This window comes from Danio aesculapii, chromosome 22 (assembly GCF_903798145.1).
Source record: "Danio aesculapii chromosome 22, fDanAes4.1, whole genome shotgun sequence".
NCBI lineage: Eukaryota > Metazoa > Chordata > Actinopteri > Cypriniformes > Danionidae > Danio > Danio aesculapii.
In genome coordinates this window covers 36425840-36439365 of record NC_079456.1, presented here as the reverse complement: position 1 = coordinate 36439365, position 13526 = coordinate 36425840, and the positions used below count along the sequence as shown (strand labels likewise).

General features: G+C 36.8%; 1 protein-coding gene across 1 annotated transcript in view; it reads left to right on the top strand.

Annotated features, from left to right (window-relative positions):
* Window positions 1-13526, top strand: part of rubcn (rubicon autophagy regulator) — a 34648-nt gene that overhangs the window by 678 nt on the left and 20444 nt on the right. The window contains 6 exon segments of the mRNA XM_056447998.1: window positions 2052-2205; window positions 6644-6727; window positions 6805-6964; window positions 7322-7428; window positions 10844-11018; window positions 11203-11547. Coding sequence (XP_056303973.1) covers window positions 2052-2205; window positions 6644-6727; window positions 6805-6964; window positions 7322-7428; window positions 10844-11018; window positions 11203-11547 — 1025 coding nt within the window.

The following is a 13526-nucleotide window of genomic DNA, read 5'->3' as shown; positions in this document are numbered from 1 at the left end:
ATAAGTTATGTCAATGAAGCTTCTGCAAAGTGACACGTATTAAAGGAAAGAGTTATAACCTATGACGATAACTCATAAAGCTGTGTTTGGGTAACATTGACCTGTAAATGAACCTTGAGATAAACGAAAGTACAAGCTTATTTTTTTAAGATGACCTAATTAAATAAATGAACGATTATACTCGAGTATTGAATGAATGCAATGCTTATGGGCGGTTAATTTCAGATAAATTACTATTAAGTTCCCGTTTTTTTTTTTTAGATGTTAGTATCTTTATGTTAGTCTTAAGAATATCTATAATCTAGTTGGCTCCAAAACTGTGACCAAATTCGCATTTAGAATATATAAACATCCAAAGTTCGCAGTTAGTTCCTTTCAGATCAACGATTGTTTTGACATCACCTCATACTTCAGTTTCTCATCAAATATTCTGACCAATCAAATGCTCTCTAGTGTCTGACGAGCCCCACCCCCTTCGTCTGTGCTTTTCACTTGATGCGCTTAAGCTCAACCACTCTCACTGGCAGAGCTGTGAGAAAACTAAACGCTATTGGCTGTTTTTTTTTTTTGAGGGGAGGAGCTACTCTTTCACCAGGGGCGTAGATTTAGCATGGACGGAGGGGACGCGTCCCCACCAACATCCATCAACTATTGAAATGGCCCCACCAATAATTTATTCACTTAAAAAAAAAGTGCTGTCAATAATAACCTAGACATGCAGAAAGGGCTGAATCTCGTTTCTCCTCGAGACGCAAAGGTGTGTGATGCACACAAGTGAGGATGGCGGCAGCAAAAATAAATAAATAAATAAAAAACGTTGAACACAAGGAGTTTTATAAGTCACGTAAACTCAAGTTCGCTACTGAATGTGAACTTGAGTTTACGTGACTTATGTATGTGTATATATATATATATATATATATATATATATATATATATATATATATATACACACACATAAGTCACGTAAACTGTATATATATATATATATATATATATATATATATATATATATATATATATATATATATATATATATATATATATATATATATATGTGTGTGTGTGTGTGTGTGTGTGTGTGTGTGTGTGTGTGTGTGTGTGTGTATATATATATACGTAAACTATATATATATATATATATATGTATGTGTGTGTGTGTGTGTGTGTGTGTGTATATATATATATACGTAAACTATATATATATATATATATATATATGTGTGTGTGTGTGTGTGTGTGTGTATATATATATACGTAAACTATATATATATATATATATATATATATATATATATATATATATATATATGTATATATATATATATATATATGTATATATATATATATATATATATATATATATATATATATATATATATATATATATATATATATATATATATATGTGTGTGTGTATATATATATATATATATATATATATATATATATATATATATATATATATATATATATATATATAGCCAGTAGAAAAAATCCTTAGTGTTGAACTCTGGTCAATAATGGTAATAACATTTTAAGGGAGTCAACAGTAATTTATTTAATCTTCTCATTACTGAAAAAACTTAATTCTGGCATCACAGTGGTGCAGTGGGTAGCACGATCGCCTCACAGCAAGAAGGTTGCTGGTTCGAGCCTAGGCTGGGTCAGATGGTGTTTCTGTGTGGAGTTTGCATGTTCTCTCCGTCTTGGTGTGGGTTTCCTCCGGGTGCTCCGGTTTCCCCCTCAAGTCCAAAGACATGCGGTGCAGGGGAATTGAATAAACTAAATTGGTTGTAGTGTGCGAGTTTGAATGGATGTTTCCCAGTGTTGGGTTGCAGCTGGAAGGGCATCTGCTGCGTAAAACATGTGCTGGATAAGTTGGCGATTCATTCCGCTGTGGCGACCCCTGATTAATAAAGGGACTAAGCTGAAAAGAAAATGAATGACTGAATGAATGAAAAACATAGTTTCATTAGTAATGTCGTTTATTAATATCACCATCATTCACATCACTGGTAACACTAATAAACATGTTTGTGTCTGTTCAGATGGGAGCTCTGGAAGCTTCTGTATAATCTGAAGACGACTGTCGAAGGCCTGCTTTCCACCAATAACCCCAATGTGTGGTCTCGGTATGGGGGTCTTCAACGCCTGCACAAGGACATGAACAACATCCTGGGCCACGGACTCAAACACGAACAGGTCTGAGAAACACATGCGCACACACACACACACACACACACACACACACACACACACACACACACGCACACACGTCTTAAATAATAAAAAACTGCACCACTGACTGTCAGACTCAACAAGCAGGAAGAGAGTTTAAGGTTTCGCTGCTGTTGTTTTGGTTTTTCTGGTTGATAAGAAATGGGCTGTTTCCAACAAGGAGAAGTTTTGTAATAGTTCATAACCATGAAACCTGTTTATTAAGCTGATGTAGCTTTGGCTCGCTCACTAGTTTATGAGGAAAATTTGTCTTAACAAAATCCCGTTATAAGAAGAAAATACCTTTCATGACATTAATAAGTGGAAGAAAATAATATCCTATATTAGGCTAGCAGGTCAGCATTGCCTCACCGTAAATCTGGTTTTCGAACATATTAAAAAAACAAGCCTTTATTTGTGTTGTAGAGATGTTTGAATGAGTCATGTGACCTTAGTACTCAAAAGAGACTCTAAACGCACCTGATCACTGTTACCCTGATGAAGGCAGATCTCTGCCGAAACGCGTAGGTTTCTTTTAAGATTAAGCCATGTGAATAAAGGCTTTTTACATTTTACCCCTGAGCGCTTTTTTGTTTGTTTTTCAAGCTTTTATTTGTGTTTGTTTTCTGGTGATTTTAATTTTTTGTTATTCAAAATAAAAAGGGAAAATCAAATAATTTAGAATTTTTGCTTTTCTGTTTTTCACCATGAAAAAGAAAAATTTAAATTAGGAAAAAGAAAAATTCAAAATTCAAAAACGAAAATCAAAAAACACTTTGAATTTTAATTTGAATTTTTAAATTTTAAAACGAAAATCAAAAAACGCTTTGAATTTGAATTTGAATTTTTAAATTTTAAAACGAAAATCAAAAAACGCTTTGAATTTGAATTTGAATTTTTAAATTTTAAAACGAAAATCAAAAAACGCTTTGAATTTGAATTTGAATTTTTAAATTTTAAAACGAAAATCAAAAAACGCTTTGAATTTGAATTTTTAAATTTTAAAACGAAAATCAAAAAACGCTTTGAATTTGAATTTGAATTTTTAAATTTTAAAACGAAAATCAAAAAACGCTTTGAATTTGAATTTTTAAATTTTAAAACGAAAATCAAAAAACGCTTTGAATTTGAATTTGAATTTTAAATTTTAAAACAAAAATCAAAAAACGCTTTGAATTTGAATTTGAATTTTTAAATTTTAAAACGAAAATCAAAAAACGCTTTGAATTTGAATTTGAATTTTTAAATTTTAAAACGAAAATCAAAACACGCTTTGAATTTGAATTTTTTAATTTTAAAACGAAAATCAAAAAACGCTTTGAATTTGAATTTGAATTTTTACATTTTAAAACGAAAATCAAAAAACGCTTTGAATTTGAATTTGAATTTTTAAATTTTAAAGCGAAAATCAAAAAACGCTTTGAATTTGAATTTGAATTTTTACATTTTAAAACGAAAATCAAAAAACGACTTGTGTTTCAATATCTGTTTCTAAAATAAAAATCCAATGACCAAAAGATACACTGACCATTAATACAGTCGGCATAAAATGGAAATCCACTGACCAAAAGATACACTGACTATTAATACAGTCGGCAAAAATAGAAATCCACTGTATTTCTGAATACTTTATTATAGCGTTTGAATTTTTCTTACATAAATTAAAGACTTGATCTTCCGTAATTTAATATCAACCCAACAATTTATGTTTTAGTTGTTCGAATATCTTTAAAAAGTTTTGACTAATATAAAACATTTAGTTATTTACATTCTGAGTGTTTTTTTCTGTTTATAGCTCACATCGTTCAGAAATAGTTTAATTTAAATAGTTTAATGTATTTATTTTAATTGTCTGTTCGCATTTGAATCTTAAAAATAGACATTTACACATAAGAATCTGGTTGTTTTGCAGCCCCTAAAAAATGAAGGAACTTTATAAAAATATATTTTTTTATTTATATAAACATGTGATTTATTTGTTAATGTTCACGTACAGATGCAGGGTGTCCGCGGGGTCTTAAAAAGTAATAAAAGTTGATAAATTAATTATGAGAAAATGAAGGCCCTTAAAAGGTATTTGAGTCTGAACAGGGTTTTTACGAGGTCTTAAATTTTGTTCAAGCGTTGTCCAAAGTGTTTGACTCCAAAAAAAGCATAAATATATGTATTTTCCTCCTAATATTTACAACGGCGTGCTCGATCCACGTGATTGATTCGGGCTGGGGCACGTTCAGCTAAGCTCCTCCATCCGGGTGATGTCACGTAATTTGTGACAAATGCAGGAAGATGATGTGACGCTCTCCACATGCGCGAAACCATAGAGCGAAACTAACGGCAAAATGAGAAAATGTAAGTTTGCAAACTCCTGGTTGGAGAAAGAGGAGTTTAAACAGTGGCTGAAGCCTGTCGCTGAAAACAAGTGCGTAATTTATTCTTTCAGGCTTTGTTTTTTCTGAGCTTATCTGAGTTGTTGCACGGTTGTGCTCAATTAATTTATTTAACGACTACTGTTTATTAAGTTAAAGGTTTGATACTGATTAGAACTGAGGTCTTCAAATATTCTGACAAGGTCTTTAGTCTTAAAAAGGTATTGATATTACCTTTAGGATTCCTGCATATACCCTGAGATGACTAGATTATCAAAATGATTCTCAATCCATGGACATTTGGAATGCACCAAGCTAAAAATTCTGGATGCACTTGGCCGAAACTTCTTTGTAATAATTATTTATTTTATTAAATAGTATAAATGAGTTTTGTACTTTCGAAATTTAACTTAAAATACACTGAATATAAAAAACAAAACCAATAAAATACTGACAGTGAATGATTTGAGGTGTTATTTTCTCAGCGTTGCCATGACAGTACAGCAGCGCTATTGCATGACCTGTCGGCACCTTATTTGAGCAGACTTGGCTTTTCCAGTGAGATAAGCATACGGGTTCACAGAGCACTTGTGTTCTTGTGTTTTGGTAAGCATGGCAACAAAACGGTAAGGCTCAGATCAGATACGCGGCCGGCCGGAAGTGCGAGATGCACATCTATAGCAGCGTTTTTTTATGACACTGTATAACAATAATTAATATTATTACAGTATTTTGATGGTTGGGTTTAGGGTTGAGGCGGGGGTAGTTGTTAAAAAATACAATTTATTGGGTAATTTAAGAGATAGCATAAGTAATACTCGCTACAACTACTGTTTTTACGTTACTGTGATGGCTGGGGTGGAGGTAGACGTTAATAATATACAATAAATGGGAAATGTAATAAATAAATAATATAAATAATTCTCGTTAACGTCCGGCTGAAACCGTATCCGATCTTGCAACAACCCAACAAACCACACTTTCTTGGCACAGGCCAATAAAATGAATGGGATTCATAGCGCAGAGCTTTAAGCGTCCAGTGTGAAAGCTCCTGGTAATTTTTTTTTGTCTGTTTTTCTCTGAAACCGAACAATTTCAGCACGTAATTTTCAGTGGCCAAACATTCGGTGCATCCCTAACAAAAACAACTGAAAACACTGTATTGTGACAGACCTAAACCAGACAAGACTAGCAAAAGAACTCCAAATATCAATGATCTTAATCAATTGTAAAAATTGGCAAAAATATTGAGCTGATATTTGACTATCAAACACCCCTATAGCTAACAACAACATCTTTGCATTGTCATTGTTGTAACTAAGGGTGTCAAAATTAATTGTTTCTTTTGGTGCAATTAATAAAAATGGGACGACAGTACGCCAGAAGAAAGTGGATCCGACAAGTTTTAACTACGTCATTTTTGTTGAAATATTATTGTTTTAGAGCGAATTTCTTCTGATATAATTTGTATCTTAATATAATGGTGTTTTTGGTTGACAACAAAGCCCGCCAGCGTTTTTTTTGGCCAAATTAAAAGGCCAGGACAGTCACCAAATGTACTTTTAAAGTCCACCAAAAGAAATCAAAACTAACCATATTGTTAACCATTTTGTTAGCTCGCATTGCTAGTTTTGTGGTGAACAATTCATCAGTGCATGTCATTAAGAGAAAAAAAAACAATAGTTTGCCCTTCTAATCTTTAATTGAAATCTGAAAATTCACTTCCTGTTTGTTTTCAGTTAAATTTTCAGATTACGTACATTTTAGGAATTGGGCGTGGCTAACATATTTAACCACGCCCCTCAGGCGTCTGTTAGGTTGTAATAACTCTCTCCAAACCCTTTTCCTGATCTTTTAATGCCTACTTTACTACATCCAATCAGCTCGCAGTATAAAAATAAGCCACGCCCACTGTTTTCTCATTTGATATTCTGTTTCTCCAGGAACTGCATCACAATACGAAAGAAACAGCGGTCGCAGCTTCCGGTTCATCTGGACTTTAATATCTAAATCACTAGACTGTGGTGCAAAATCGAACCCTGCTTTCTGTCTTGCAGATTTACTATAAACAAAAGGACTACTGGCGTTTCGTCTGGTGTGTGCGGTATCTCTGTCCTCATCTGGCCCGTCACGTAGAGCAGGTATTTCTCATTTCCCATCAGCCATTTCATATTTTTCCAGCATAAAGCTTGTTGTTGGCTGATTTTTGTCTCTGCAGTTCAGTCAGCTAGAGCCGGTGCTGAGCAGCAGCGTCCAGAGCTTCAGCGAGGGTTATAAAGCCGAACGCTGGCTCCTGCACAGTTTACAAGCTCACGTCTTATCAGCGCAGCTCAAACCTCTGCTGCAACACAAGATGAACACGCAGAAGTATTACAACGGTATCCCATCATTCACAGTGTTCAAGCAGATGATCTTCATAGGATAGTTCACTATTCTAGTAATGACCTGATCTTCATTTTTCATGGCAGATTATCATTACTGATTCCATTTTAAAAGGCAAATCGACTGTTTCTGATTTTAGTTTTGCTCTTATTTAAAGAACTAAAATGATTTAAATAAAAATAAAGTAGAATTTAAAAATGACAAGTATAAATGTGATGATTTAATGTTAGCTTTGTGAAGTTATGCCAAATAAATAACAGTAGACTGGCTGAATATAAATGTAAAGTCACTCTCTACCAGTTGGTGGCGCTTGTAGTCCAGCAGGAATAACAGCACTTTCTTGGTTACTGTAGATGGAGCGTTTCTGCTGAGCGAGCCACACGTGTCTGCAATGTTTCAGTGTCTGGAGGCCGTGGAGCAGAATAATCCTCGAATGCTGGCTCTCATCGACACCGTCAGGGTGAGTAACTTTACACTGCTCTTAAGCCATGTCCACACTAAAGGCTGATTTATACTTCTGTCAAGCGCATGCGTATGCTTCGGCGCAGCCTTCACGCTTCGTGCTGTCTGCTGTTCTAGTCTAGAGCGCCATCTACTGTTCAAAACTAGCCTAGAGCACTGTCTACTGTTCAAACTAGCCTAGAGCACTGTCTGCTGTTCAAAACTAGCCTAGAGCGCAGTCTACTGTTCAAAACTAGCCTAGAGCGCTGTCTGATGTTTAAAACTAGCCTAGAGCGCCATCTACTGTTCAAACTAGCCTAGAGCACTGTCTACTGTTCAGACTAGCCGAGAGTGCCGTTTGCTGTTCAAAACTAGCCTAGAGCACTGTCTGCTGTTTAAAACTAGCCTAGAGCGCAGTCTACTGTTCAAAACTAGCCTAGAGTGCTGTCTGATGTTTAAAACTAACCTAGAGTGCCGTCTACTGTTCAAAACTAGCCTAGAGCACCGTATGCTGTTCAAAACTAGCCTAGAGTGCCGTCTGCTGTTTAAAACTAGACTACAGCGCTGTCTACTGTTCAGAACTAGTCTAGAGCGCCGTCTACTGTTCAGAACTAGCCTAGAGCGCAGTCTCCTGTTTAAAACTAGACTACAGCGCTGTCTACTGTTCAGAACTAGTCTAGAGCGCCGTCTGCTGTTCAGAACTAGCCTAGAGCGCCGTCTATGGTTTAAAACTAGCCTAGAGTGCCGTTTGCTGTTAAAAACTAGAGCGCCGTCTGCTTTTCTAAACTAGCCTAGAGCGCCGTCTGCTGTTAAAAACTAGTCTAGAGCGCCATCTGCTGTTAAAAACTAGACTAGAACGCCATCTGCTGTTCAAAACTAGCCTAGAGCACCGTCTGCTATTCAAAACTAGCCTAGAGCACTGTATGCTGTTCAAAACTAGCCTAGAGTGCCGTCAGTTGGCGTTTGGCATTTCTGTGTGGAGTTTGCATGTTCTCCCTGCGTTCGCGTGGGTTTCCTCCGGGTGCTCCGGTTTCCCCCGCAGTCCAAAGACATGCGGTACAGGTGAATTGGGTAGGCTAAATTGTCCATAGTGTATGAGTGTGAATGAGTGTGTATGGGTGTTTCCCAGATATGGGTTGCAGCTGGAAGGGCATCCGCTGCGTAAAACATGTGCTGGATAAGTTGGCGGTTCATTCCACTGTGGCGACCCCGGATTAATAAAGGGACTAAGCTGAAAAGACAATGAATGAATGAATGAATGAATGAATAAAGCTAACAATGGTTTCCACTTGAAGGAATTTATTTGTTTGGCTTTATAGAGGCCAAAGTCCAGAGAAAGCTGGGAAAATCTTCAGAGCGTTTTTCTTGTATAAACCTGTACTGAGAAATGTTTGTCTCAGACTGTCAGTGTTTGTGTTTGCCTTTTTAGGAAATTATCTCCCACACCTGACTATTATCTCGCTGAGTGTCTGGCACAAGCTGAACCTTCATTCAGCTCTCAAATAAACATCAGTCCTAACAGTGATAACTGACATTAGATCAATAAATGGTCAAATAAAGAAGCTGAAGTTGTTCTGAGGAAAACAAAACGCCTTAAATGGAAAAGGCCTTGTATGATGATGTGTCTTGTTGTTTATTATCTGCATCGACAACTTTTGAGGCTTGTCAAATCATATTTTGATTTTATTATAGATCTAATGTGACACTTTTGTGAGTGTCACTTAAAAGCGAGCGCTTTCAGATGCGTCAATATTGTGTAAAAACAATTTATGTGCCAATAAATAAATTAGCTGCTACCTTATCTTTTTATGTGCATAACGATAACTATATTAGCATCCACACCAACAGACAATAACTACAACGATAGCTATATTAGCATCCACAACAACAGACAATAACTATAACGATAACTATATTAGCATCCACAACAACAGACAATAACTATAGCAATAACTATATTAGCATCCACAACAACAGACAATAACTATAGCAATAACTATATTAGCATCCACACCAACAGACAATAACTATAGCAATAACTATATTAGCATCCACCCCTACTGAAAAAAAACAGCTTAAACCAGCCTAGGCTGGTTGGCTAGTTTTAGCTGGTCAACCAGGCTGGTTTTAGAGGGGTTTTGGCCACTTCCAGGCTGGGAGATGGCCAGCTAAAACCAGCTTGACCAGCCAAGCCAGGTTGGGAGCCCAGCCAAAACCAGCTATGTCCAGCTTAAACCAGGCTGGTGAAGCTGGTTTTAGCTGGTCATTTTCCAGCCTGATTAGCATCCACGGCAACAAACAATAACTGAAATGATAACTATATTAGTAGCTGCCACAATAGACGATAACTATAACGATAACTATATTAGCACTCACACCGACAGAAGATAACTATAATGATAACTATATTAGCATTCACACCGACAGAAGATAACTATAACGATAACTATATTAGCATTCACACTGACAGATGTTAACTATACAGTTAACTATATTAGCATCCACACCAATAGACAATAACTATAACGATAACTATATTAGCATCCACGACAACAAACAATAACTTTAACTATAACTATTTTAGTAGCTGCCACAATAGACGATAACTATAATGATAACTATATTAGCATCCACACCAATAGACAATAACTATATTAGCATGCGCAACAACAGACGAAAACTATTTTGTAGCATGCGCAACAACAGACAATAACTATAATGATAACTATATTAGCATCCACACCAATAGACGATAACTATATTAGCTTTACGCAACAACAGACGAGAACTATTTTAGCATGCGCAACAACAGACAACAACTATAACGATAACTATATTAGCATCCACACCAACAGATGATAACTATAACGATAACTATATTAGCATCCACACCAACAGACGATAACTATAACGATAACTGTATTAGCATGCGCAACAACAGACAATATCTATAACGATAACTATATTATTATCCACATCAACAGACGAGAACTATGGCGATAACTCTATTAGCATGCTCAACAACTGATGATAACTACATTACCATCCACACCAACAGACGATAACTATAACAATAACTGTATTAGCATGCGTAACAACAGACGATAACTACATTAGCATCCACAACAACGGACGATAACTATAACAATAACTATATTAGCATGCGCAACAACAGAAGATAACTATAACGGAAACTATATTAGCATTCAAACAGAAGATTAGCATCATCACTCTCGCAGTGTATTTAAAGCTCAACTTCCTTATAAATGAATTAAAACACTCGCTCCGTGCTATTGCATTACTGATGACATGTTGACGTGTGCATGTGTAGCAGTGCTGTCCCATGTCGTAGGGGGATGTTTCTAGGGGTTTAAATTAGAATTGAGAAAGGGTGTATCTCAGGTGTATTAACGCTTTCTCTTGTGTTTTTCAAGCTTTCACACTTGAAGGAGTCTCCGCTGGGTCTGTTGAAGAGTCAGAGTTTGTGTCTGCTGCCTGGAGCTCCAGGAAACTGCAGGCCGGCGGACGCTTCACAGTCCCACAGGCTCACCACGTCCCAGAGCTGCCTGACAGAGATTTCCAACAGCCCGCAGCCCAAGAGCAGCTCAGGTCAGCAGATTTCACAGCGAGAACAACAGGCCGCTCTGTAGCTCCATTAGCGCACTAAATGCTTGCCTTGTTCACACACAGTACGCTATTGGGGAGAAAACTGGGCATGGAAGGTGGGCTGTTAGCAATGCTTGTGGTGAAGAAATGAAATAATCAACAGAGCATGCTTTGTTTTGTCTTGAAGATGTCGCTCCGTCCAGCAGTGCTCAGGGTAGAGGAAACCAGGACGCGGGAATCTCCTTTACCGAACCTGCTCCACCTGAGAGCCGGGATTGTGGGGACGGGGATCTGGATGACGGACCGGAGTATCTGGCTATTGGGAATCTGGGGAAGCAGAAGCGACGGGACTCGTCCAGCTCCGTTCATAGCAGTGAACACATGGGGACTCGGGGCGACGCCCACACGCCGTTGGCTCCGCCTCCACAACGACGCTGCTCTTTCTCTGAGGCTCAGAAAACCACGGGGCGGAGCTCAAGAGGACACATCCGCTCCCTGTCCGACACCGGAGTCACGCAGAAGCAGAAAAATGGTGCGTACAAGTAGCACGTCCAAAACTAACTATAAGAAGCGAGACTATTAACGAAGCAAGATTTTTAAAGTACACATTAAAATCAAAACTAACTGTATTGATTCGGCTAACTCGCTTTGCTAGTTTTTCGGCGAACAATTCGTTCAGTTAGATAATATCTAAAATGACTATATTTGCATCCACACCAACAGATGAAAACTATGACGATAACTATATTAGCATGCGCAACAACAGACGATAACTATATTAGCATCCACATCAACAGACAATAACTATGACGATAACTATATTAGCATCCACACCAACAGACAATAACTATAAAGATAACTATATTAGCATCCACACTGACAGACGATAACTATAACGATAACTATATTAGCATTCACACCAACAGATGATAACTATAACAATAACTATATTAGCATCCACACCAACAGACGATTACTATAGCGATAACTATATTAGCATTCACACCAACAGACGATAACTATAACGATAACTATATTAGCATTCACACCAACAGATGATAACTATAAACAATAACTATATTAGCATCCACACCAACAGACGATTACTATAGCGATAACTATATTAGCATTCACACCAACAGACGATAACTATAACGATAACTATATTAGCATCCACACCAACAGACGATAACTATAACGATAACTATATTAGCATCCACACCAACAGACAATGTATGGCGTGACATAAATACTATTTAGCAACAAAATTTGGTTTTGCAAATAAAGAGAACAGCAGTCAAATACGTTACAATTGTGAATTTACAAACAATTTATCAAATAAAATCTTAGCGACTTAATTAAACTTAATCTCACTTTATCCGAAAAACGTAACGATTTTAAATGATCATTGGCTTCGTTAAACTTTCCAAAATGGCTTCCCCTACATCAAAATACATGAATGAAAAGGCCAGTTGTTTTAATTCTATTATTTATTTTTAACGGATGATCTCCAGGCCTTGCTGTTGGCAGTTGAATCTCCTTTGGTCCTGCTATGGATCAGGCTGATATTTTCTCTCCTTCAACTCTCTTCTTCTCTGTTTTTCTTCTCTGTCTGTGTGAAGGAGGGGGTCACAGGAAAATCACCATTATTATCGAGGACCCCGTTGCAGGTTCGCAGGGCTGTGGTGCTGCATTTTGTCCACCCCACACTCTTTCTATTTTAGTCACCCTCGCATGATTCACCTTACCACTTTTTATTTTTCAGCCGCAGTTACTCAAGCTGTGACGCAACATTTCTGTACTGTGCCATTGTTTTATTTATTTTTTCACAATTGTGCCTGGAATGTACTTAAATACTTAATTTACCCTGCATTTTTTATTTATTTTGCCACTTTCTGTTATTAATTAGATACATTTAAGAGCAATTCCATGCAAATGTCAACCAAAAATTAAGTTTTCACCAAAATAGTGAAAAGTTTCTTCATATTTTTGCTGTAAAAATTCTCAAAAATGTCTCTGTCAATGTTTTCAAATGATTATATTTGATTTAGCGAAGTCCTACAATTGCCAATTTCACATCTGTCACATCTGTACCACAGAGGTATCACATCCATAACCAAGCTTTTCCCTTATAAATGCAGAAATGTCAAATAAAATAAGAAATAAATCATTTGTGGCCTCCACAGTCACCAGAGCTCAATCCAATAGAGCACCTTTGGGATGTGGTGGAACAGGAGATCGGCATCATGGATGTGCAGCCGAAAAATCTGCAGCAACTGCGTGATGCTATCATGTCAATATGGAGCAAAATCTCTGAGGAATATGTCCAGTACCTTGTTGAATCTATGTCACAAAAAATTAAAGCAGTTCTGAAGGCAAAAGCGGGTCCAACTCAGTACTAGTAAGGTGTACCTAATAAAGTGGCCAGTGAGTGTATATACTTTCTCTGTAAACTGATGTTTAGAGTTTTTACAGCAAACGTCACATGCATAACGCTGGAATTGCTCTCAA